We start from the raw sequence: 26,984 nt of genomic DNA, 5'->3' as shown, positions 1-26,984 counted from the left end.
CTCATTTTACAACATGTTAAGTTCTAGTTTGTAGTATTTGATAATCCTGTGAATATTTGACGGATGAAATAAACACAGTTGGGACAATTTGAAGTCTTAAGATCAGGTAGTACAAGTTAGATGTTTGTATTCAGTCTGATTTCAATTATACGAGAGCATCAGGGTTTCAACACAAGGGGAGCACAACAACCAAACTGCAGCACTTGGATGTAGAGAGCAGGCATGAAAGCTTGTTGATCGTTTGCAGCACAATTTCAGTTTGGGATGCACTGATCTCACTTTGACCCCGACTCTGATGTCAACTCCTGCGTGCTGCTCAAACATAACGTGATGCACGCACAAATTAATACCAAGGAGTCCACTTAAAACATGGACCAGATACCAGATCCAGTTCTCTGAGTCAGTAAGGGGCCAACATCTGGTGTCAGTGTCGGATCTGTGCATCCTTATTTTTCAGAAGCTGACGAGCGACAACCATGATGCAATGTCAGTATTTGGCAAGTAAGCAAATGGCGATTTTCCACAGTTGAACTTACCTCGAGGCATCACTATGTTTAGTAAAGAATAATCTGGAAAATTTTGAATTGAATTAGAAATTGAATTTGGTCTTTTGAGTTGTAAACCAATAACCAGTTTGTTTTCTAACAGAATTTAAAGTTTTTTTGCTGGGAAACCATTTGTTCCTTTGGTGTATCTCCACCACCATTTTACGATGTTGATGAAAATGGAAATAATGAGGATGATGAAGATGATAGTTGTGTCAAAAAGTCAACTCTGAAAACTGAACAGTGCTTAAAAACAAGACAATAATAACAATCTTTGATAAATGATTTGTCACATGTAATGATTCAAAGAAAATTATACAAAGACAACTTTTTAAGATCAGATTTTTCTCTCTCTCTGTAAAAAAAAGTTGTCTTTGTATCATTCTCTTTCAAAAGCTTGATGTCTTTGACCGACAAACACACAGAAAGCCGGTAACATGGAGCAAAACCACAAAAGCCAGCTTTTCTTTGTGGATTCTAGCTCTACACATCTAAACTCTAGCTTTACACTCTAGCACACAGCAAACTGCTACTCTACTGAAGTGACTCAAAAAGAGACTCTTCATCGACTACCCTGAACATCACTATAATGGTTGACACAACGTATCGAGCTCTTACCCCACAGGTGGAGACGATCCACTGTCTATCTGTCCGTCCAGGATGACCTTGTCCTTCTCCAGCTCCAGGATGATCTTGTCGATGCGACCGATCATTCGGTTCACTCTCTTAGAGAGACGCTGGCTCGCCTTGGACTCCTCGAGCGCCTTCTCCTGGCCCTTCTTAGAGAACTCCTTCTTTATCTCCTCAAGATCCTAGAAAGTGCACATAAATACGCTGTTAAAATCAAACACTACTAAGATGTTCACATGCAAAGAAATCATTAGCATTTAAAGACATCTGACAAAGTACTTTAAAGCTCCTGTGAGGAGATTTTAGATGATCATGAAACAGACTGAAATCATTACTGAGCCTCTGTACGAGATACAAAAGCGAACCAAACCTTCAACAACAAGACTGGTAATATCTATATGCTTATTCTTAATGTCTGAAACTGCTGCTGAGGGTAGGTGTCAGGATGATCTGCAGATTCCTTCATTTTCATGATAAAGATGGACAATGAGTGATGCATTTAACTGCTCAAATAAAAGAGCAGGATGAGATCTGAAGTTAAAAAAACATGTCTCACAAAGTTTAGAAGAAGATCGACAAGGGGATGAGCTATACCAATTTGTCCACAGGGGGCGCCAGAATCAACACAAACAGAAAGTTCCTCATGGGAGCTTTAAATAACCTCAAAAAGTTAATTTTAATGTGCTTAGTGTTCATTGGATAACACAGCTTTAGAGAGAGAGAGACAGGAAATACAGGAAGAGAGAGGATGACACGAGTAAATCATGGGCTGTTTTTGAAACCGCCTACTATATAAGCAGTACGTACTGATTTGGCCAAAATTCAGTATGTGGTATAAATCTAAATCCTACGACCAGTGATCGAGGATTGCAACCTCCATACACCGGTCACTTGCCCTCAGACCTGAGCTACACTGTTTCCCCTCAAAGACTCAATTTTAAATCTTGTTTCTTGCAATCATGTCAAGTCTAAAAAAAGCACCTTGTTGTACTCCTGGACATCATCCTTCATTTTCATGATAAAGATGGACATTGAGTGATGCATTTAACTGCTCAAATAAAAGAGCATGATGAGATCTTAAGTTAAAAAAACATGTCTCACAAAGTTTAGAAGAAGATCGACAAGGGGATGAGCGATACCAATTTGTCCACAGGGGGCGCCAGAATCAACACAAACAGAAAGTTCCTCATGGGAGCTTTAAATAACCTCAAAAAGTTAATTTTAATGTGCTTAGTGTTCATTGGATAACACAGCTTTAGAGAGAGAGAGACAGGAAATGCAGGAAGAGAGAGGTTGACACGAGTAAATCAGGGGCTGTTTTTGAACCGCCTACTATATAAGCAGTACGTACTGATTTGGCCAAAATTCAGTATGTAGTATAAATCTAAATCCAAACGCAGTATGTAAGAGGTGGTATCCACAATGTCGATCCTACGACCAGTGATCGAGGATTGCAACCTCCATACACCGGTCACTTGCCCTCAGACCTGAGCCACACTGTTTCCCCTCAAAGACTTAATTTCAACTCTTGTTTCTTGCAATCATTTCAAGTCTAAACCAAGCACCTCGTTGTACTCCTGGACATCATCCTTCAGTTCCTCCAGCTCCTCTTTCTCCAGAGTCAACAGCTTCTTCCTCTCCTTCAGCTTCGTGCACGCATCGCTCAACAGGTCAATCTCTTCTTTGGTGATCTCCTCACCCTGAAACACAGAATGCTCCACAGTGTCATAAAATGCATTGGATACAAGTTTATGTAACCATGTCTTTTAAGATAGTGTGAGATAGAAGTGTATTAATCCCAAAGTGAAAGTGCCAGATGGCTTCAAAATGACAAATTACAGTGCAGTTAAACAACAAAGCTTCAAAGGTTAGTGATAAAAATAACTTTTTTAAGGAAAAAATGCAATAAAATGGTGACAAAGCAACAACAGAAGTACATATATGTTTGAAACATACACAAATAAATATAAAATAAGTCCTTTAAAGCAAAAGCAACATTAAAGATCATATTTTCCCTTCAGTTTGAATGTAAGTCTCAAGTTTCTTTAAGAAGTAGGTCAAAAAGGCCATTCCTTTAACCGCTACCACATGTGCATTTTATATAAACCCACATAAGAGACAACCCAAACACACAAAATGGGTAAATAGGGGGAAGATCTAGAGGACACTGGGATACTCCCTTAACCCCAAATATAACCACATAATGAGGAAGAGGAGGAAGAGGAGGAGGAGGACTCTGTGGAAGTACAAAGGCTGTTTGTTAGATAAAGAGGGAAGGGTTCATCTTGGTCAGTGACAGGCTGGAAGGATCCACAGGGGAAAGAGAAGGAGAAGTTCTTAAAGATAAGGGTCAAACTGAATTTGCACGTCATATTTGGCATTACTTTAACCCTTTCAGTGCAGCATCTGATGCCTTTATTTGAGGCTTCAAGAAGAAATGATCAGATTCAGCGTGTGTAACTCTTTGCACTTATTGCATATGTCTATGTTTCACACTTAAACCTAAATATGAGCGTTTGTACTTCATTTCTGCTGCACTGGAGGATGACATCAACATCCATCTTATTCCACCTCTTAAACTTTACATTTAGAGGCTGATTCCTCTCATTAAGGAAACACTCTCACTCCTTCTGAGCCTGGGATCAAACATCAGACTCCAAATAGTCGTAAATAAATGCCAGTATGACATGCATGCACTGTTTAACCCTCATCTGGGTCCGCTCAGAGAAAGAGAAGATGCCGTGCGTGCAGGGGTTGAACCAGGTGAGGGTGTGAGGGTCATTTGGGAGGAGACATCGTTAAACCTAACCTGGAAGCGCAGGAACGACTGCCACTGTTCAAACTGTGGTACAGAAGACGCAGAAGTGACGACATGAGAAGGTGGCAGCGAGTGAATGAGACATAAATCACAACCTGGGTCATTATCAGGACATCAGAAGTCATGTTGAAGTCTCTGTTCAAAACATCAGTCTGTTATTTAAACAACAAATTGATACTAAAACTATTAAAAACTCTATCTTTATTATCATCAAGGACTGATTTTGGAGGTGCAAGAAGCAAGACATAACATTAATATACTGGAATGCAAAAAAAGCATGAAGTATAGCAGATGTATGTTAACTTTTCAGAGAGTTATAAGAAACTTTAAACTCCAAATAGAGTAAGGAGACTGTTTGTTTGTTTGTGGACATTACCTTAATCCCTTCTATGACCGGTGCTGTATCCTTCAGTAAGTCTGAGGACATGTCAGCTTTAGCCCGCTCTCCACGCATCGCCTCAACCTCCATCTCTCCCTCCTGCAAAGGACAGATCATTAACAATCAAAAGATGATTGCAGCTCATGTGTCGAAAAATCTGACATGTTTTTGTGAGAATATTAGTTACCCTTGCAGCCTTCTCTGCAGCATCCGCAAGCCTCTCCAACTCCCGGTCCTTGTTGTCCTGGCGTATGGCCTCCTCCTCCTGCAGCGTCTGCTCCAGCTTCGTCTTATTGTCCACCTCGGAGAGCTCCATCTCTGCAACCATCATCTGAGCTTCCTTTGTCTAAAGAGGAGAGCAGAGTACAGAAATATGTGCTTTTATAGAATGATTTCTCAAACTTACAGGTGATCAAGGAAGCTTTTCTCCCACCAATAATCCCAACACTAACTTTCATCCCTTTCTATTTCAAATAAGCTGGAACATTATATGAAACTGATCCCCAGTTCTTCAGTCAACTTTGTTCTCTCCTATAGCTAAAAGAAAACTCCCGGTTCTCAACATACCACCATCTCAGGCAGCGTCTGCAGAGTGGTCTTCAGCTGGTCGGCGGGGGAGAGAGTGTCGGGTAGGAACATGGCTCGGGACAGCAGCAGCAGGGACGTAGGGATCTGCTGGTTCAGATGCAGCTCCAACCACTACAAGAACCAAACATGATACGACACAGGTCAAAACAGATACGTCCTCTAACATGGACAGAGGTAAGACTTCAGGTATTGGAGGTAACATAATCCGCTTTGCAGAGATTCTACTCTGACCAAAGAGGCATTACATTTGAGACATTTGCACTGTATTTTTTCAACTTTGAATAATCTATATCCTTTGTAAGTACTTTGCAGGACATTACCAAATATTAAGATTTAAATGAAAAAGGCCCAGATGTTATCTTCCAAATGAGCTCAGATGCAAAAAATCCTCCCCTCCCCTTTCGTTTCGGTCATTACCTGGACAAGTTGCTCTCTCAGACGTTCTTCGGTGACTCCCAGAGATCTCATCCCTCTGACGCGACACGCTGCCTGCACCTCATTTACGTTCAGACTCTCCACGCCTTCCTCTGCAATCAGCTGTAAAGACAGAACATATATAAATCCCCTCATGATCAGATAGAGTGGATTACCTATCACCTGTAGAGAGTTTGACAATTCAATCCACAAGCACAAGCAGCTCTCTCAGTTCAGTTTTGGTAGTTATGAATCACCTTGTCATCAGCCCGGATCGCCCTCAGCTTCATGATGAGCTGGAAACGCAGGAAGTTGTTGGTTCCGATGGACTGGAGCTCCAGGAGACGGCAGAGAGCCACCAGCTGAGGCCGGGTCAGGTTGTCCAGCGTCAGCTCATCCTCGAACAGCTTGGAGAATTTGATGATCTGCTCGTTGCTGGGGCGCTCACCGGAGTCCCGAATCTAGACAGAATTTTGAAATGTCATTTTTTACATGAATTAACACGTTTCATTGAACTATTTCTCATTGTGTCAGTCAACCAGAGACATTTCATTGTTTCCACCACCAGAGGGCAGTACTGAGTCTTCTCTCAGCCATTTTATGATGCATAATCTTAAAGCACACCGTCACCAACCTTCTGGAAAAAGGTGGAGAACTCCTCCGTCACGTTCCCCTGGGCAGCTTTGTTCCTCAGAGCGATCTCCTCGATGGTGTCCTGCAAGAACTTTGCCATCTCCAGTTTGACTCTCAGCTCCGTTTTCAACCTCTCCTCCTGAGAAGTCACAAATTCAGTGAGGTTAAAAAAATATCCATAAAAACTAAAGGAATAAATGACAAGTTGTTTATTGTTCTTAAAGAAATGTATCTGCTTAAACAAGATGAAGTCCAAACATGACTGCATTTATGCATAATGAGTTCCTGTCAGTAGAATCTGTGCAACAAGTTTAAAACTATAATTTTCTGTGTGAAAGTATATATTGTTGATCTATCAGTGCAGCCTGCCCAAACACAATCAGCATTTTTATTCCACAAAGTTTGTGCATTTTGATAAAGTGACAAGGATTTTAAAAAACACAAATAAACTAAAATAAGTTTATTTACAAACATGAACATTGCCAAACATCAACAGTATAAAACAACAGGCAGCAGATCTTGTTGTGATGCAGATCAGACCTTAAGTAGGATTAACTCTTCTAAGGACAGCCTGATCACCTTATCAAGAGCCTCAGTGAAAGTTGATGCCATGCACGTGGATTAAAATGTATTTTAGTATCTAATTTTTGATATATTCTCACAAAATTGATGCAAAGTGTAAGAACTGTTGTTAGAAACTTATCTGCAGAATAATTAGGGATTTATAATAAACTGACATAAGGTTTAAAGAAGCCAGATTAGGAAACAAATAGTAGATAAGTCAAAAAACGTTTTAAAATTCAGCAATTTCTTTCAAAAAAATTACAAAAAAATAAATCAATTAAACATAAAACAATTAATTATTTTGAATAATATGCAGCTCCATCTTTTAGATTATTTTTGGGTTAATTTGTCCTGTTAAGTTAAATCCCCTCAGGAAGATAACAAAGCATTGATTGATTAATGAAGGAAAGTAAGCGGCATATCAATCCATGATGAAAACGATTGTTAGCTGCAGCCTTGGTGAAGATGTAAACTGTTTCATTGCACCACTAATATATTGAATACCCAAGATAAAGATAACACTATAGCATTGATCTTGTGAATTTTGTGTCATGCAGCTTTGTGTTTTCATTACCTTCTTGCTCTGTGTCTCGAACGTGGACGGCAGCATGTTGGGGAAGAGCTTCAGAGCCACAGGAAGCAGGAACTCCATGAAGGGGACGATGATGAACACGAGGAAGGGCAGAAGTCTGAAGACGTCCGCACAGGTTCTGAGGAACTGGAGAGAAGAATTTGGACAAACTGGGATTAAAATAGTCTCTTTTAAAAACCCTCCTCCTCGCTGCGAAATATGTTCACATTTAGATTTGTAATAGTTTAATATTTGAGAAATAAACAAGTAAGTTTACATTTTATAAATATTCTTGTTTCATATTTGATATTCACAAGATTTCAGGACGTTATATATTTTTGTAGAGTAGAATTTCTGAATGTATATTATTCTTTTCTCTTGTTTTATGTTACATTTAGACTAAATGTATTTCCCTAGTGCTGTATTTGCTCTATGAAACCACTATTTCTCATTTTGGATCATCAAAGTACGTTCATCTCTCTATTTCTCAATCTTTCTTTGTGGAGCAGATCTATTTAACTCACTGGGAGAGGGCCAAAAACAACTTGAGTTATCTAAATGTTGCACTTTTGTTATCTTCCACATAAATACTTATCTTATTCGACACTTCAAATCCTCAGGCTGTTATGGTAGATGGAATTTAGGAACTTAAAATAGATTTTGAAAATGTGAAATGCAACACTGTGTTCATTTCTCAACATATGACTCGTGTTTTTTAGAGTTAAAGGGGTTATAAACACATTCAAATTACTCACTATGGAAAGGGTCTGAATAAAAGAAAAGGCCTGACCCTTTTTGACTTTAATTTTTGTCAGATTTGAGCCCTCCTCAGAGTTAAAAGTGACTGAATAGGCCATATCTAGGGCATGGGGCCTTGAGGTCTTCTTTATTCCCAGCCCGCTGCAGTTTGCACATGTCTCCAGCAGAGGGCAGCAAGCAAGGAGAAAAGCCCCCAGTGTGAAAATGTTTACCTCACCCTTTGTCCCTCTGTACAATCACCCGGCTCAATCCCTCTAATAACAGTTCCAGCATTCAGCACTTTTAACCCCGGCCCCATACATCTCCACAGCAACAGAAACCTCCTAATTCACCGGAGCATTATTTGGCGCCGAGGTGTAGAGTGAACAGTGAATGTTCTGCCTCACAAGGCTCAGAAACTGTCCTCTTGAGCCAACAGGAAGCACATTTGTTCACTACAGACCTGAACAATCCTCAGAGATTAGAAGAACCAGGCCAACAGTGGGCTGCTTTTATTGTACGGCTGTCCAACTGTGGCTTACTGACCGTCCCGGGACACAATCCCAAGCATCCACAAAAAAACAGCCCCCGAGGAGAGGAGGCCGAAACACGGGTCCTTCTTTCTCTGCCCTTTCTACCTGCATGTCAGCAGGAAAGTAGGCTGAGGGATTTAGGCCGGGCTGGGTGAAGCGGCCTTTGTCCACCGGCCCATTGACATGTATATCATCTCCCAGAGTTCCACTTCAAAAGGAGGGAGGAGGCAGCAGAATTAAATGGCTTTAAATGGAGGCCTGAGTAGTGTAAATGAATGAATGAATATGAAAGGAGGAGATTAAGGAGGCAAACAGCAGTCCAGGGTAGGTGAATGGAGAGTGGACGGCGCTCAGAGGGAGTCAGCTGCATTTGAAAAGGTGCTCAGGGGTCCTTGGTGTAGGATTGATGGAGGGAAACTGGTCATCATCATCATCATCATCACTGACCTGCAGCTCTTTGTGAGGCTTTAACTCTGTGATTGCCTAGCCCACCTTCGTCTTCATCAGTTTACTTAATTACTCATAGATGGTGGAAAAAAAGGACTAAATGAAATAATAATAGTCAGAGAAATCATCAATAAATCCTAATGTGTAGACTATATTAGGTGACTTTGTTGAGAATACTGTGAACTAAGAAAACAACCTCTGGTTTGCACAAGAGGAGAGGTCAGATAAGTTGCACCAAAACAAAACAGAGGAAGGAAAAACCCAAGGCTGCAGACGACTAAGAGCCAAATGTGGCTAAAAGGGTTCTGTATATACTTTATTATTATTTATTTGATCTTTATTCATGATTCTTCAATTAATATTTTGACTTTTTTACTGTTTATAAGAGCTCTATAATGACCGAATTTCCCTCCCCAGGATAAATAAAGTATTTCTGATTCTGATTCAAAATGAACAAGTCGAAAGTTTACACTATACTCCTTAAAACTTAATATATTGCATTATTTATAACTGCATTACTGTCAGTATCATAGGATTTTAGTTATATTCTCATCTTATAATAAAAGACTATTGAGGAACTTGTTAATTTCAAAGATACTACTGTCAAAAAATGAGGAAGTACGTTTTCTTGTAACATTTTTGTGGGGATTTTCCTGAATAACGCAATTTCAAATCAATGCAAAATCAAATTTTGCTGTGAGTGAAGATACATGTATATAATTACAAAATGTATATGTAACCATGAGGTAAAATGTAACATATAGTGTAAATAAAAATACATAAATATAAAATTATTGATTCTGACTGTGCCCCTCTTCATAATACGAGTTCAAAGCACGATATTCACGCCCCTAAAATGTTGAGCTGCTGCTTTGTTGGTATCAGAGGTAGTGATAAATCCAATATGGTGGCAAGACAGAATCACTGTGTGTGTGTGTGTGTGTGTGCACATGTCAGTGTGTGTAAATGAAGCTCCTGCTGTGTGTTTACCTCTCCTGCTTCCACAAGCATGCAATGCCAAATCACACACTAGGACACCAACATGAGGCTGTTGCAGGATCAATATGTAAGTAAGGAGGCATGATGACGACTGCAGAGCTGCATTATGGTGCTGTTGCAGACTTGCAGTGTGTGTTTATGTGTGTGCATGTGCAGTTTTTGGTGTTTTGGTGTGATCTCAATGTATGTATCCAAAATCACAAACCCATTCATGAATCACTTCAGCTCATGTACCTATAAGGAGTTAAAGACAAAGGCAGTAGAGGCCAAGTCAGCCACAAAAGTAACTCAGTATATCGCTCATTAATCGGATCAATCACATCATGCCAATCAGGCGACTAATTCTGTACTTTCCTGTACTATTAAGGACGGATATCGTAACGTTCCCTGCGATGACACTTTGATGAGTGCCAAACCTGTGTTACATGACTGAATGGGCAGCCAGCCTCTGTTGAGGTTGTCCGGATGTCGCACAGCAGGCGGGTTCACAACAAGGAGCAGATCATGACGGGGAGGATTGTCCTTTAAACACATTGTATTTCTTCACTGCGTGCAAACACCAAGAGGAAGTAAATGCATGCACTGTTTCCAAATATAAAAATGTTTGAAATGAGATTGTGCAACCTCGTTATTCACTTGAGCCGATCACATAAGAGTAAATAACGTCTCTGAATTTGATCTGAATGCTCCCAAATTTAACAAATTCATGTCTCTGCATCATCTAAAACAGTACAAGAGTAAGGGAGACTCCAACTCCCATCACAATGATGGGAAACTTTGGCTAAGTGTAAACACTGGCCGACATTAGAGTTAATCAAAGAGGCATCACATAAAGCGTCTTCTTAGAGAGCTTTATTCAAGAAGCTCAATCTGCTCGGTGTAAAACTCAGCGTGCAGCCAGTTCCTTTAATTGATCTCATTAAGCTGGAGAAGCTGTGGATTACACACAACAGTACAAGATGTCTGGGTTGTTGGACATAACGCTCGCCAAGTCATCTGTAAACCCTGAACTCACGCTGATGATCTGCTCTGTGAACTTTCAGGAGGACTGGAGAAACAAACTATTCAAAATGAAAGCTAGTTTACAATCATGAGCAAACTTATAATGGTTGCTGCAAAAACAGAGTTGCAAGAATTGGAAAATATGTACATGCTAAATTTGATCAAAACATACCAGTTTGTATACTTAGCTAAGCCCCGCCCCCTTTAGGCCCATTGCTAAAAGCAAGCATTCGTTCATAGAGTGTAGAAACATGAATGTAGTCTCTGAGATGTCATCCATTAGTTTCTGAAGAGGAGTTTTACAATCAATCGATGGCTCTCACCAAATGGAAATGCTGACTCATCCTTACTTTTACATCCATGTACGTCAGCTCAGTCATCCCCTCATAATACAAATCTACTGGGGAGGATTTCAAGTTATTAAACTACAGTGTGTACAAATAAATAGTAGAGACAGGCTGATTAAACAGTCGTCTGATTAATCTGGCTGAATCATGGCAATTTGAAATCGATCGATCCATGCGCCTACAAGGCTAAATAAAAACATGAATAAATAATGTCTGCAGACCGTCTAGTCTGTGATGCTCCTGTCGGGCAATCTTAATGTCCCTCTAAATGATGACATGTCTTCTTATCCTAAATGACAGCATATAAAATCTGTAACACTTACCGGCTTGTGTTCTTAAATCTAAAGCATAACCGAGTGTTCTTCTCTATTTCATGAATTAAATGAAGAAATCCATCTAACACATATTTCTGGCCAAGTTAGCTGTGAATATAAGATTGAAATGTGCATGGAATAATAAATGTTTCTGCTCTAAAATGTTGGTATTTTATCAAATGTGGAAAAAAAGACAAGATTCCAGTGTTACATATCTGCCATCAGGTCAGCATGTACTCTAATTATCAACATTAGCCATTGGAAATAAGGTATTGGTCAACCACTACTAAATACTTGTGTTTTATTTGTTTTTTTCAGGTGTTTCAGTATTTTAAATGTGTCTTCATTGTACATAAATCTGCTTCTTGGAGTCATACTTCAGCTCCTTTGTATGGTTTTCTCAAAATGGGAATATGTAAAGAGGTATGGTGGATTTTTGAAAAAGTAACCCTTAAAAAAATGTGCCTTTTTATCTCAGACACTGCAAAAATCAGTGGAAAAAATGCACTTTGTACACCTTTTTTTTTGCCATCCTGAGTCCTTTACACCTGAGAGGCATTCCATTTGGAGTATTTTACCCAGAAGTTGGTGCCCAAGGAAATTGTAGCATGCATTGCTATGAATGCCACTGTAGGCTCAGCTCAACCACAGCATGTGTAGGTGGCAGCACAGCGATGACAGATGGTACACATCTGCATGGAAACTGCACATTGCTTCAAGCAATGGAAGCTTTCATGCAGGAGGACAGTTCTTCCCCTCTGGGAGCCACCCCCAAAAAATCTCTGTTTTATGTAATGCTGCAACTTCTATCTGACTTTACAGTTAGTATGTAGCAATCTGATTCATGTCCATGTGTTCATTTTCCTTAAGAGTTCAGTTTTAGTTAGCCATTTGAAGCTGAAATAGGGTGTAACACTATGGTTGAGAGCTCCTGCAGCTTCCCTCTACTCTAAGCTGAGTCGTGGAACCGTGAGACGACAAACATTAACAAGTGAGTCATTACTTTTTCCATAACCGAGTGTCTGTTACACCAGCCACAAGAAGCTGTTCTGCTGGACTGTGCAGACCTGAGGGATCTTTGCTGTTAAATCAGGAAGTTAAATGTGTTTTCTAGTTAATGAAAGGGACAGAGCTGCATCAGCTGATCTGTACTGTGCAGACTCTGGATCCAACACAGCATAAGATATCAGCACCTGTTGCAGAGAGTAATTTTGCATCACTTTTGAACAGCGGGAGGGGGGGAAGTCCTAATTTATATGCAGTCAACGGTTTCATCTACAAGTGCTTTACAACCCATATTTGATTTAACTAAAGAAAGCCAGAGGTAGCTTTTCTAAACTACAGTTTCCTTTCCTGCAGATCTCACCTGTCTCCTCTCGCGGCGGGACAGTGGATGTCCGTTCAGCACCCTCCACAGCATCCGCCCGGCAATAGTGGTATCAATCCACAGCAGCCTGAAGCCGTGATAATAGTGTTTGATTTCATCTACAACCCACTGCCTGAGCGTCCTTCTCACAGGTTCTGCATCCAACGTCGGGCTGTACACGGGCCCTCCTTCCTCCAGCTTCTTCGACTTGTCCTTTAACGAACGCAGAGACTTCTCCACCTTCGAATCATCCAGTCTTCTCCTGGAGGTGTGTATCCACCGGACGCCGGCGATGTCCTGTGGTTGCACTATCGTCCACTGGGGACCCGATGTGATGGCGGGGTAAGGTGAAGAGGAGACGCCCGGCACTGAAGCGCAGTAGAGTCGTTGTGAGTCGGAGCTCTGGGACGGGCCCGTGAAGCAGTCTGACAAGGAGAGGGGGGAGCTGAAGGAAGAGATCTGTGCTGGGCTGCCGAGTCGGAGTCCATCGAGTCTGAGGAGGAGGCAGGAAGAAGAGTACAAAGTTTAGACTTAATTTGGGGCTGTTAAAAATAACACTGCCTTAAAACGGTGCAACTTAAATAATTGTTGCACACATGAGAACAATATTATAACAAGACTTGTGTGCAAAAGGAGCATACAGTTTGAAGTTTCCCCCTCAAAGGTTCTGCTTCTGTCACTTTCATTAAGGGAACTCTTTAAACAGTACTGAAGGAATAAAGTGTGTGATTTTGGTGTGTTTTCTAGCATGAAGTTGCATTCAAGAAGCCTTTCAGACGTAATCTCTAAATTGATGTTAGTGTTTGAAAAAGTAAAGGTGTGCTCATTTTTGAACAATCAACATTCCCTCTAGATTAAATATCAGACGCAATGGAAATAAACACAAAACTCTAAAGACTCTGACACTGGATTGAAGTTTGATAATGTGAATTTATCAAGCATGCAGATCTTCAGTGTCTTCATATATGCAGTATCTTCAGATGTTCCCAGGGATCCCAGACCCTTAATAAGCCCGGCATTTTAGGCAGCTTACTTCTGACTGGAGAGTCTGAGCGCTGTGCAGTTGAAACAGGCTCCATCTTGTAGTTTCCCTGAAAGAAAAAAAAAAGAAAAACATGAGTTGATGTTTTGATAAGAGGCCACTGAGCAGACACTGGCATTTCAAGGCCACATACTTAAGCCCCTGTTACGCCTCATCTCTAATGTGTAGGAGGCAGAATGGTGAGGAAAACTTGTTCCACCAATGATTCCTCTCTTGGAGGTTGTAACAGAGGCGTAATGAGGGGGAAGATAGTGGCAGTGTGTGGCGTCAGAGCTGGCAGGGCAGGACAGGACAGCTCGGTGTGTACGGGCATGTCCGAGTAATGCAATGTGAAAGCACACACTGCAACGTCAACGTTACACTGTTACAGAGTTTAGGTGTAAGGAAGTGTGTGAGAGGCTTCAGAGAGACACAAACACACTTAGGGCACACTCCAGATGAGCAAGATGAATGTCTCTTTATTTCTGAAGTCTCTCACTCTGCTATGACAGGGGTTCCCAAACTTTTCAGCCTCGGACTCCCAAAATATTGGTGCCAAAGACTTGTGACCCCCACTGTCCCTCGAAGTGGTTAAATGTTGCTTCAAAATGAGTTTACCTACATGCTCATGTGACTGTGTTTCCTGTGCTGTTGTGATGTAACTTGCTGCAACCAATACTTTTGTTAATCAACTGTCAGCTAACCCTCACTTTAGGAGTCATCAGGCAACAAAGAAAGGCAGAAAACTAATGAAATGTACTTATTTGCAGGGTTTTATTTCAAATGTAACAACTATTTGTGTCTACATTTTTACAATAATGGGTAAAATAAGCAAGTTTAGATTATTAAAAAAACATGGAGAGATTTTGTGACCCCCTACTGGTGTCTCGTGACCCCCAAGGGGGTCTCGAACCAAACTTTGAGAACCCCTGTGCTATGACACAGGTCAAAACGCACTTATTGAAGTGATGTAGCACTGACATGATAAAAACTGAAGTCACTCTTCATTCCTTTCATAACGGACTTTTTCAGAATGTGTTACACGAGACAGAGGCATTTTTTCCACTTGCCCAAAGTCTCACTCTTTGATACTCTTATTGCCCTTCTTTGCAAAATGTACACCCTCTAAAAAATAATTAAGTTCCTAAATAATGAAAAAAAACCTATGGACAGCCGAGGAAATCAAACTTATTTTGACCTGACATTGTTTTTTCCTGTGCACTGCTGTCTCAATATAGAAGTTCAAACAGGTCCTTTACTTTTTATGGAGGCCATTCCTTTATCCTGTGGTAATAAAAATGCTAGGAGAAAAGTTTGATCCAGCAGTATAAATAAATTAGCTTATCCAAAATGAACAAAAAATGGTTTTAAAAAGGTTTTTCTGGTGAATTATTTCCTCCTCCAGATTGTTCTCCACATTCACTTCAGATATAATCCTATCCACATTTTCTAAGTACTTAAAACACATACACTACAAGTCAAACGTTTGGAAACACCTTCTCATTCAAGGGTTTGTATTTATTTTTATTATTTAAAACACTGCAGATTAATACCAAAGACATCAGAACTATGAAAGAACATATATGGAATTATTTCATTAAAAAAAAAGTGAAATGCTTATCAAACCATGAGGTGATATGAAGTGCTGTCGCTAGTCAGGCCAATAGTTTATAGGCGTGATAATTAATTATTATTCTGATGACACAATTTCATCCACTTCACTTGATGAACAACCTTTTTTAATGTGGACTTCACCAGCTAATGGTGTATTTGGAACAGTATCCTGAGTCACTGCTTCTTTGCAGACGTTTCCATACCTGCCCTCTACCATGTGGTCTCAACACATTCACAGTCTCATCAACAACAATATCAGGGACACAAGTTTAACCACATCTGATTTATGGACTTTTACTGTTAGTCCAGTAAGTCTGCTTGGTTTGACGGCCTGGTGGCTGGATGAAGACTGTGTTCCTAGCTGTGATGATGCCCACTTTGAAAGCAGGAAGTGGAGAGACAAGTTTACATGTAGAATAAGGAATATTTCTCTGAAAGGATAGGAACGTGCATGAAGTAAATCAAGTGCAGTGTTAAGGCTGTTAGGGAAGTGCTCTTATTACTTATATGTAGGTCTTAATAGTGAGTGACATACACTACCAGTCAAAAGTTTGGAAACACCTTCTCATTCAAGGGTTTGTATTTATTTTAATTATTGTAAACACTGTAGATTAATACTGAAGACATCAAAACTATGAACTAAAAAAAAAAGTGTTAAACAAAGCAGAATATGTTTTATATTTTAGATTCTGTAAAGTAGCCCCCTTTTTCCTTCATGACAGCTTTACACACTCTTGGTATTCTCTCAGTCTGCTTCATGAAGTGGTCTCCTGGAATGGTTTCTAATTAACATGAGCCTTGTCAAGAGTTCATTTGTAGAATGACTTGCCTTCTTAATGTGTTTGAGACCATCAGTTGTGTTGTTCAGAGGTAGGGTTAGTACACAATGGAAAGCCCTATTTGACTACTGTTGTAATCCAGATTATGGCAAAACCAGATTATTTCATAGTTTTGATGTCTTCAGTATTAATCTAACAGTTCCTTTATTTTTTATTGAGGCAATTCTTTCATCCTTTGGTAATAAAATTGCTAGACAAAAGGTTTGATCCAGATGTTAAAATAAATTAGCTTATCCAAAATGAACAAAGATTGATTTTTAAAAAGGTATTTCTGGTGAATTATTTCCTCTAAGTGTTATTTTCCACATTCTCTTCAGAGATTATCTTATCCACTTTTTTAATTACTTAAAAAGCATACATTCTGTGGTGTTTTGTATCTGCTAAACCCAGAGCATTCATCATCCCCCTGTCGAGGTCTTTACAAAGATCCTTCTTGGAGGCATAATTCCCTCACCCTCAGAGGGGCCCACAGTGAGGCTCCCCCTGCCCTAAAGCCGCCATCAGTGTGACGCAAATACCGAGTAAAGGCGGAGTGGTGAGACACTTTGAACCAATCATCTCAGAGCACATGGCCAAGCCACGCCTCCTCTCTGGTCCTCACATGGCCGGCTGGAGTGAATCCAGTAAGGCCTAGTTGAACATGACAGGCTGTGACTGGTCAGCAGCCAGGAGGACACAGAGTTTACTGGAACAGTGTCACCTTTGTGGCTGAGTGGCCGGCAGCTGTAGTTCAGAAAGAAAACCCTGGAAGTACAGCAGAGAGGCTAACAGTTTCTGATTCACCTGGACTGTGAACGCTGCTTCACTCTGCTGCAGGGTTTCCTCTGTGGTTTTATCAGGCAGGGGTTTTGGTTTCATTTTGACACTTATTTCAGTCCAAGATACGAAACAAGAGGGTGATATTAATGCTGTTAAACTGGCTGCACAGATATTATTTGTATCACTACATAATAACAGGTTAGAGAACTCTGAATGACTATGCACTGGATGAAGGTATTTCTTTGTCATACATCACGAGGAAGATATAGCACACACTCATCTTAAATAAGTATGCCGTTTCATGGAAAAGCAGTCAGATTCTAGATTGAAACGCTCCCCTGCTCACCCCTCTTGTCCGTGAAGCGGCAGCCTTATAAGGCCAAGAAGCTCCTTCATGCATGATAAGTATGACCTTCCATATGTCAAGTCTTTACCACCAGAAACATCCCTCATACAAATTATTTTGAGCACACTCTCTTCTTCTTCTTCTTCTTACAACAGGTGCTTTTCACGCTGCTACTCGCTTATCTTTAAAAAAAGCAAATGCTACAAGTTTGTCCGTTCTGTTCTGCCGTAGAAACATGACGGTTCAAGATGGCGACCTATATGGAAGGGGTTTAGCTCCTTATGTAGATATAAAAGGCTGATTCTTAGAAAACCAAAACAATTTGACACTGATTTAAACATTAATATGGACACTGGAGCACTGGTGACCTAGGGGTCTAAGCTCCCCACATACAGAGGCTATAGTCCTCGTTGCAGAGGTCGCCTGTTAGACTCCCCGCCGCAACCATTTCCTGCATGTCTTCTCCCACTCTCCACTCCCCACATTTCCTGTCTCTCCTCAACTGTCCTATCAATAAAGGCAACCCCCCCAAAAAAATACATTATCATGGACACTATATTCTATTTCTTTTTTTTTTTAATATATTTTTTGGCCTTTTTGCCTTTATTTTATAGGACAACTGAAGAGAGACAGGAAATGTAGGGAGCAGAGAGAGAGGGAAGACATGCAGGAAATGGTCTACCGGCTGGGGATTGGAACCAGCGACCCCTGCAACGAGGACTGTAGCCTCTGTATGTGGGGCGCTTAGACCGCTAGGCCACCAGCACCCCTTTTTTCTATTTCTATGAAGTCTATTTTGTGAATCCTGATAAATACTACACACACTGCACCTTTAATAATGAATAAATGTTACTGTGTGTTTTTTTTAAAAGGAAATCTGAGAATATTTTCCATTTTGTTCCACTCCACCTTCTCTTAACTTACATTATCTTTGGATTTTAAGCACTATAAAATATTTTAGGAGGCAATCTAAGCTTTGAAAAACAAACATTATTCATGTTATCACCTCACCTGGTGCAGTAAGTGCACTCTGAAGTACTCTGAGTGAATTTTTACGGTCAGGCCACTTTAAGGAATACGACCCAAAATCAATCTGCAGAGCATGTGAGCCCTCCACTCTCAGACTCTCTTGCATAAGAAGAGGACAACTCCCTTTAAAGAGGCAGAAAGTAGAATCTCCATGAGGGTTTGAGATATGCAATAACTGTTCACACAGAGTGGAGAAATAACAATAGTGAACAAGACTGAACAGTTTGGCATAGTTTCCCTTTCTGTTTCTATGGTGAGCAGTTGTTTCTTGCTCTGTTGCCAGAAAATAACAGAACACAGAGGAGGATGCGAGTCATGCACAAAACCACATTCAAGCTGAATTAAACAACAAAATGATCCAGTAAAAGAAAGTTTTTGTACTATCCACAGTCATGTAAAATCAAGTTTGTTGACTGAACCTGCTGTGATGAACTCCTTTGTATTCAGGCGAGGTGTGAGGGCATACATCAGATATTATGTTTGTGTGTAGGTCAATGACGTTGCTATAAAAACAGGTTGAGTGACCTAAAAATGTTGCTGATCCGAACTCCCAGGGACTTAATTACAGTTCTGCAGAATCTGTAGGTTGATGACAACAATGCTAGAGAAATATGTGACTGATGATGACATCTTCAGCATTACTGTCCCTTTAGTATCGTCATCTGAAGTATAAATAGGCCGTTGTGGTCTTTGTTTACTATGGTGATGCCCTACATTTGGTCTTGACTCAAAATAAACCGGCTCTAGCCAGGAAAGGTCATGACATGGTCATGCTATCACGGCCTGCTTTTTTACGTGCAGCAGTGCCCGCGTGTGTGACCTGCATCCTGCAGCTGTCTGGCTGTGGAGCGCTAAAACTGCAGCTTAATAACACTTCCTCATTCAGTGCATGACACCAAAACGGGCCTGGAGTCAGATCTGGGACGTGAGCTTGTGATTAGTCTGGATTGAGACTACTTCTACCGCTACTTCATTACAGCTGTGACTCGCACAAAAGCAATCCATTCATGCAGTTTTTAAATCATGACCTGAGCACACAATCCTCTTAGTAATGTGTCGTTTCATCAAAGATGTGAGCTCACATGTTTGCATCAGAGTGTAACTGTAGCAGTGATGGAGCATGACTGTTGGTAGGGCGCATAATTGGTTTATCAACTGGAAAACACCCGTGACAGATGTTTCTTCCACTGCCAGATCACTGAACAGCTCTATCATGAGCTGTGCATGCAGATCCAAGGCTACACTAACTTCAGTCAAAAGCTTGGAAACACCTTCTCATTCAAGGGTTTGTATTTATCTTAATTACTTGAAACACTGTAGATTAAAGGTGACGTATCACGCTTTTTTCATTAATATATATTGGTCTAAGAGGTCCCCAAAACATGTCTTTAAAGTTTATGCTCAAAAAAACACTTTGAAATCAGATTTTGGTCTGCCTGAAAAGCCCTCTTCTTCAGTCCTCCTCAGAACACTCTGTTTTCTCTCTGACCACGCCCCCTCAGGAAGTGGATGTGGCCTCGGCTGTCCAGCACGTTGATCTAATGTTTACATGTTGGCTGAATATACACGGCTGCTCAGAGATCACGTTACTTCAACCCTCTGAATCTGATCCAGAATCTGATCCTGACGGAGAGGCACCTGCAGCAGAACTTTTCTGAAGGATTGGTCACAGATTTAGTGTTTCTTGTTGTTTTATTTATCAGTATGTCGACGTGTGTCTTGGTACACAGCTACGACATGTAGCTATGTAGCTATGCTAACTAGCGCTAGCACTTATCTATGATAAATAAAAATCATCCACTAGAAAATCAAATCTGCAGACGTGGGGAGTAAAACCGACCTCTAACAGAAAGGCAGCGGGACCTTTCTGAAGGATTGGTCACAGATTCTGTGTTTCTTGTTGTTTTATTTGTCAGAATGTCGACGTGTGTCTTGGTACACAGCTACAGCTACGACATGTAGCTATGTAGCTATGCTAACTAGCGCTAGCACTTATCCATGAAAAATAAAAATCATCCACTCGATCTTCAAATCTGCAGACGTGGGGAGTAAAACCGACCTTTGTGTTTATTAAGACAGCCTACAACTAGCATGCCTCCCTCCTAAGCTCCTTGTTAGCACACATTTGTGCAGGTAATGAAAAACGGAGGGGGGATTCAGTATTAGTTTATACAGTCTATGGGCTGAACAAGCTCCGAGCTCTGACTCCGTGACAGACCGGATATTGTTGTTACGTAACAAAAACATGGAAGTCTGAAACGGCTCGTTTTACACACATTTACAGAAAGGTGGAGAAATCAGAACAGGGGCAGAATGGATTTTTTCATTCTCGGGGGGTTTGTAGACAGGGACACATATTTCAGGTAGAGAACCATTAAAAAGTCAATTTTGCATGATATGTCACCTTTAATACCAAAGACATCAAAACTATGACAGAACATATATGGAATTATGTAATTCACAAATAAAGCAGAATATGTTTTATATTTTAGATTCTGTAAAGTAGCCCCCTTTTTCCTTCATGACAGCTTTGCACACTCTTGGTATTCTCTCAGTCTGCTTCATGAAGTGGTCTCCTGGAATGGTTTCTAATTCACATGAGCCTTGTCAATGACTTTCCTTCTTACTGTGTTTGAGACCATCAGTTGTGTTGTTCAGAGGTAGGGTTAGTACACAATGGATAGCCCTATTTGACTACTGTTGTAATCCAGATTATGGCAAAACCAGATTATTTCATAGCTTTGATGTCTTCAGTATTAATCTACAATGCCAAAAACCATTGAATGAGATGGTGTGTCCAAACGTTTGACTGGTAGTGTATCTGTTTATGATCCTGAAACACTTCCAAAATAATCCTGTTAACAGCACAGAATGTTTGTCTGCGAGGGTCCAGACTGTGCAGCGTTCAAATACGTCCGGCTCTCCCACTATGTTCCTTTAGTGGCTCTTAAATGTCAGTCCTTTCCATTCACAGAACCCATAAAATATCACATTATTACGTCATTCCTCTTGGGACTACACTACCATTCATAGAGAGTGAAAGTTAGGCAACTGAAACCTGCATGTTTGGGCATCTCAAGAGTGTGAAGTGAGTGTGAGCCCAGCTGGACAAACCACAGAAGAAGAGTAAACATCCTGAATACGAGTAACTTCTTCATTCTACAGCTGTCACATATACATGAGAAGGCATCAAACTTTATAGTTCCTCCTGTGGTTTATTGACACGGTTAGATAATGCTTTAATCTTTACTACTTCTGACCTGACAACCTTTGATTGACAACGGCTACACGACTGCTTTGCAAGGACAGAACTCTGGTCAATGTTCAGCAGTAAAAGCAGGACATAAGGGGCCGCTGGTCACCGTCACGGTGTAACTCATGCAGAGAGGTTATCTGAGGTTATCCTTCGTTATCACATGTGGTGGATTTTTTCAGTTATACCCTAACAATTTTAATAACGCATAGAAATCAGAGGTGAAGTGTCCGTTTTCACCTTACAGTAACTGATTTCTGCAGGCTGATGTGTTATTTATGTGCATGGCTCATAGAATGTAACTTAAAGCCTATTATTCTTAATATGAGGGGGTCTCTATCTTCTTCACTGCAGGTAGAGCTCATGTAAAGCTCTGTCCGTCTCAGGTGGAGTTATTAGAGACACTGACCTTTCGTCATGGAAGCGCTGCAATTTGTCTGATAATCTGGGCCTAAAGCCAGAGCACGGTGTCAGCCGCCCAGTGCAGACGGATAGATTCCCTTTATGAGCCTCTCCTCTATTTATAAGCACGGCTTTAATGCACCATCTAAAGCGCAGACGTTATTTCATTATTTCCTCTCTGACATTATCCACTAATGTCCTCCACATCACTCTGAAGACTCGCTAAGAGCTGTGGTGCACCGGCTGATAGTAATAACAATCAAAAAGTGTAAGGAGACGTATAACTGGTTATACAACCACTACAAATTAAATGCTTATCGAACCATGAGGTGATATGAAGTGCTGTCGCTAGTCAGGCCAATAGTTTATAGGCGTGATAATTAATTATTATTCTGATGACACAATTTCATCCACTTCACTCGATGAACAACCTTTTTTAATGTGGACTTCACAAGCTAATGGTGTATTTGGAACAGTATCCTGAGTCACTGCTGCTTTGCAGACGTATCCATACCTGCCCTGTAAGATGTGGTCTCAACACACATTCACAGTCTCATCAACAACAATATCAGGGACACAAGTTTAACCACATATGATTTATGGACTTTTAATGTTAATCCGGTTAGTCTGCTTGGTTTGACGGTCTGGTGGCTGGATGAAGACTGCGCTCCTAGCTGTGATGATGCCCACTTTGAAAGCAGGAAGTGGAGAGATAAGTTTACATGTAGTATAAGGAATATTGCTCTGAAAGGATAGGAACGTGCATGAAGTAAATCAAGTGCAGCGCTAAGGCTGTAAGGGAAGTGCTCTTATTACTTATATGTAGGTCTTAATAGTGAGTGACATACACTACCAGTCAAAAGTTTGGAGACACCTTCTCATTCAAGGGTTTGTATTTATTTTAATTATTGTAAACACTGTAGATTAATACTGAAGGCATCAAAACTATGAAAGGACATATATGGAATTATTTAATTCACAAAAAAAGTGTTAAACAAAGCAGAATATGTTTCATATTTTAGATTCTGTAAAGTAGCCCCCTTTTTCCTTCATGACAGCTTTACACACTCTTGGTATTCTCTCAGTCTGCTTCATGAAGTGGTCTCCTGGAATAGTTTCTAATTAACATGAGCCTTGTCAAGAGTTCATTTGTAGAATGACTTGCCTTCTTAATGTGTTTGAGACCTTCAGTTGTGTTGTTCAGAAGTAGGGTTAGACCACAATGGATAGCCCTATTTGACTACTGTTGTAATCCAGATTATGGCAAAACCAGATTATTTCATAGATTTGATGTCTTCAGTATTAATATACAATGTGGAAAATGATTAAAATAAATGAAAAAAAACCTTAATTAGATAAGATAGTCCTTTATTTGTCCCACAACAGGGAAATTTAAGAATGAGATTTTAATGAGAAGGTGTTTTTCTTTCTTTTTCTTTTCACCATTGTTTTTAATATGAATCCTCTTATTAACCCTTATGTTTTGTTTTTAGTTGTATCTACATATTCTGTTCCACATTAATGCTTTGTCTTTGTGTTGATTGTTTTTTATTAGGAAGGCCACTTGACAAGCTTTTATATGTGCAATACAATACAATTTTTTTTTGATACTTAGTGTGATCAAATAGTGGCTGGTTTCAGCCTCTCAAGTGGGATGCAGTTGTTGTTTTCCTGCCTATCATATCATCCCATCATTGGGTGTTGATCAGGCAAAGCATGCAAATTTGTGCAACACACTAAGCCCTGATAACCTCATTAACATAATGTTAATAAGGAGCACCTTTGTAGGGTTTACTTGCCCTGGCAATGGCATTCACACTGCAGAGGTGTAAATGTCATGTAGCTGTATCTATTACATAGCATGGAAAGGGTAAGGAAGATTCAAACAAGGCTTTGATGATTTAAAGCATTATAGTGACACAATGAGGTTTATAATTTGTATTAAGCATAAGGTAGATATGAGTAGTAGCAGTAGTTGCACAAAATTCCACAAAGCTCTTTAACACAACATGCATTAATAATTCTGTGACCTTATGCAACCTTGTTTAAACATTAAGGAGCAGATCTCTCAGATGAATCCTGCTCTGTAGGTTGATTCGACACATTCAGCACATCACAATAAAAGAATAATCATATTTCACACCCTATCTTGTTTTTCCTCCCTGCACACAGGATAAAGGAGATCTTGGGGATGCTGGATAAACAGATGGGATCCTGTCTGCCATAACAACGAGCATCCTCTCAGACTGCAGTGGAAGGAGGGGGCGCTCGCCTGCCTCGACATACACCATGTTGTCCTCAAATAACCTGACTCCCAAACCCAAACCATGTTTTGCTCCTGTGTTGAATCCTTACAATCCTCCTGCTGCTGCTGTGTGATGACACTTATCCTACACATTAAATGCCCCCTATTTGAAGAGTATTACTAATATATGTTAAATAAAATAAAGGATAATGTATATTTAAAGTGGGATGCTTAGCTTCAGTATCACCTTGACTCATCCACCATCTTCCTGGAAACCAAAACAACACCAGCTCAAGGCCACCTGCCTCAATAAGCCATGACACCACACAATGATACTACGACTTCCTTAATTACAGGCTTTATATCGACACAATTAAGACATTAATAAAGACAGAAACACTCACCTTTCCTGAATTCGCTCTTTAATGACCTGGACGTTTTCATCAGAGGAGCCCTGGACCTCGTAAACAGGATTAACGCCATGCGGAGGCTTTCTGTGAGAACCTTTAACAGTTACAGTAAGTCAGTCAGTCAGTCTACAAGCTAGCTAGCCGGTTAGCTTAGCCTCTGGTTCTTGATGTCGACACGATAAGTCCTCTAACTTGGTACGAAAAAAAACACACTCAAACTATCTCACTCTGTTAACAATCCACGCAATAATGAGTGTACAGAGGAAACTGTGGCTCCATGTCAAACCCTTTCCCTCTACGCGGATGACAGTTAGCCCGAGAGCCCCAGTGACGTCAAACTGCTGTTTCGTGTTTGTGAAGCGACGCCGCGTGAGTTGGGGAGAGACACTTCCGGTGCGTTTACAAAATAAAAGCATGTGTCTCTGAGTTGCATGGAAGGGGTGTTCTTGTTTAAGTGTGGTGGTAAAACTGGAATACAGACAAATGCAGGAGTGGAGTGAAGTATGTGCACAATCTCTTCTTAAGACATACTTTTAAAGTAGAGCCTTTCCTGATTTTATCTGAATTTAATTTTATTAATTTGAGTTTAACCGTTCTAAGAAATATATTTTAAAATAATTGTATTCCTTTAGAGTAATTTTAGGGAAATTGTATGTCTTTTAAAATATGTTTATTTCTGTATCGTGACTTTTTTTATTTTGCTGCCCATGTAAAGCACATTGTAACTTGGTTTTTGAAAAGTGCTCTACAAATAAAATTCTTATTATTGTTTAATTGTTATACACAGGCAATGCGTTATGTGTGACGTCTAACATTTGTATATACCTTCAGTTTTTATTATTTTTTTAATTTAATTTTTATACGTATTCTCGATTTGTGCTTATGTCTGTGTTGCTGCAACAACCGAATTCACCCCAGGGATCAATAAAGTATTCCTATCCTATCCTATCCTAAACACAAACAAATAGATAGCATTTATTTTTTGCGATCAATTATTTATTGGTTGTTTTACAGTGGCTTTGACATTGCAAAACATAGCACAAGTGATGGTTCAGCCATGTTATTGACCCCCCCCCCCCCCCAACATGGATTTTTATTCATTAATGCTGTAAAACATCATGTATTCATGTAAGAGGAGAGATAGAACCTCAGAACAGAGCAGGGGTCTTCTCAAAGTGCAGATAGGCTTCACATGGATGTGTGTCCAGAAAAAAAAATCAAATTAGTGAAGTAAAAAATAGTAAAATTGTGGTATCAAAAGAAAGAAAAACTGCTCATAGACAAAAATTAAACATGTATGGGGATATTGATCATGCAGCAACTTCAGGTAATTTTAGAGAGGCTTAACACTAATTTCAAAGGGCATTATGACCCCTGATCTGATGTCTACATTATATATATAACACTAATGTATTAATTAAACTAACTAGATACATTCTTGTTCTTATTTTCGTGTGTAAATTACATAACTGTTTAATATATATTAAAAGGTTCCATCTTCACTTTCCCACTGATATCATGATACTGTATCATGTATTAATTTGAAAGGCCAACCTTTCCCGGAAGTGGTATTAATTCAGTCAGTTTCACGCCCCTTAGCTGCCTCCGTTGGTACTGCAGGTTTATGCTTGAATATACAGTGCAATGTTTGTGTGTGTGGAGAAAGAATCAGGGCCCCTTCTCTGCTTTGCCATAACCAGGTCAGTGGGCACGTGATGAAAATCTATGCTACAGCACGTAGTTGTGTCAGCTCTTCTGCTGTGAAAGGCAACAAAGGGGGTGATTCAATGTTTACTTGCATTACACTTACTGATGCTCAGAGCTAGTACTAGTATATAAATACAGGCTGACATGCAGTAACAGTAAGCCTCAGGGCTGTCAACCAGAAGACAACAAGTGATGCTGCCAAAAGAGGACACACTACCAGGAGTATTGTACTGTTGTATTAACAGATGAACAGGGCCACAGTTGGCGCTATAGTGGTCTACTAAAGGAACATTAGGCAAATAAGGTGACAGTCAATATTATATTAAAGCTGCTCAAAGCTCCTGTACATTTATTGTGTCATTTATGTGCCATGGAAAATATAAAAATAGATGTTTCTTTTCAGAGTGCTTTAAAGGTACAGTGTGTAGAAAGGGGAATATATAATGGTATTGCTCAACCCCTGGAAAAGAA

General features: G+C 40.1%; 1 protein-coding gene across 3 annotated transcripts in view; it reads right to left on the bottom strand.

Annotated features, from left to right (window-relative positions):
• The window catches only part of letm1 (leucine zipper-EF-hand containing transmembrane protein 1), a 33,124-nt gene extending 7,916 nt beyond the window's left edge, over positions 1-25,208 (bottom strand). For all 3 annotated transcript variants that reach the window (XR_004629659.1, XM_034675320.1, XM_034675322.1), the window contains exons 1-12: positions 24,801-25,208; positions 13,922-13,979; positions 12,889-13,381; positions 7,146-7,289; positions 6,009-6,146; positions 5,632-5,835; positions 5,378-5,497; positions 4,940-5,071; positions 4,560-4,718; positions 4,370-4,471; positions 2,741-2,875; positions 1,164-1,357 (exon numbers count right to left, since the gene is read on the bottom strand). Coding sequence is in view for 2 of the 3 variants with exons in the window: in XM_034675320.1 (XP_034531211.1) it covers positions 1,164-1,357; positions 2,741-2,875; positions 4,370-4,471; positions 4,560-4,718; positions 4,940-5,071; positions 5,378-5,497; positions 5,632-5,835; positions 6,009-6,146; positions 7,146-7,289; positions 12,889-13,381; positions 13,922-13,979; positions 24,801-24,879 (1,958 nt within the window). In the remaining variant the exon portion in view is untranslated. The remainder of the gene's footprint in view (positions 1-1,163; positions 1,358-2,740; positions 2,876-4,369; positions 4,472-4,559; positions 4,719-4,939; positions 5,072-5,377; positions 5,498-5,631; positions 5,836-6,008; positions 6,147-7,145; positions 7,290-12,888; positions 13,382-13,921; positions 13,980-24,800) is intronic.
• Between the last annotated feature and the right edge of the window lie 1,776 nt (positions 25,209-26,984).

The sequence above is a fragment of the Notolabrus celidotus genome, chromosome 22, assembly GCF_009762535.1.
Source record: "Notolabrus celidotus isolate fNotCel1 chromosome 22, fNotCel1.pri, whole genome shotgun sequence".
In the NCBI taxonomy this organism is placed as follows: Eukaryota; Metazoa; Chordata; class Actinopteri; order Labriformes; family Labridae; genus Notolabrus; species Notolabrus celidotus.
This window is presented reverse-complemented; position numbering and strand designations above follow the sequence as displayed.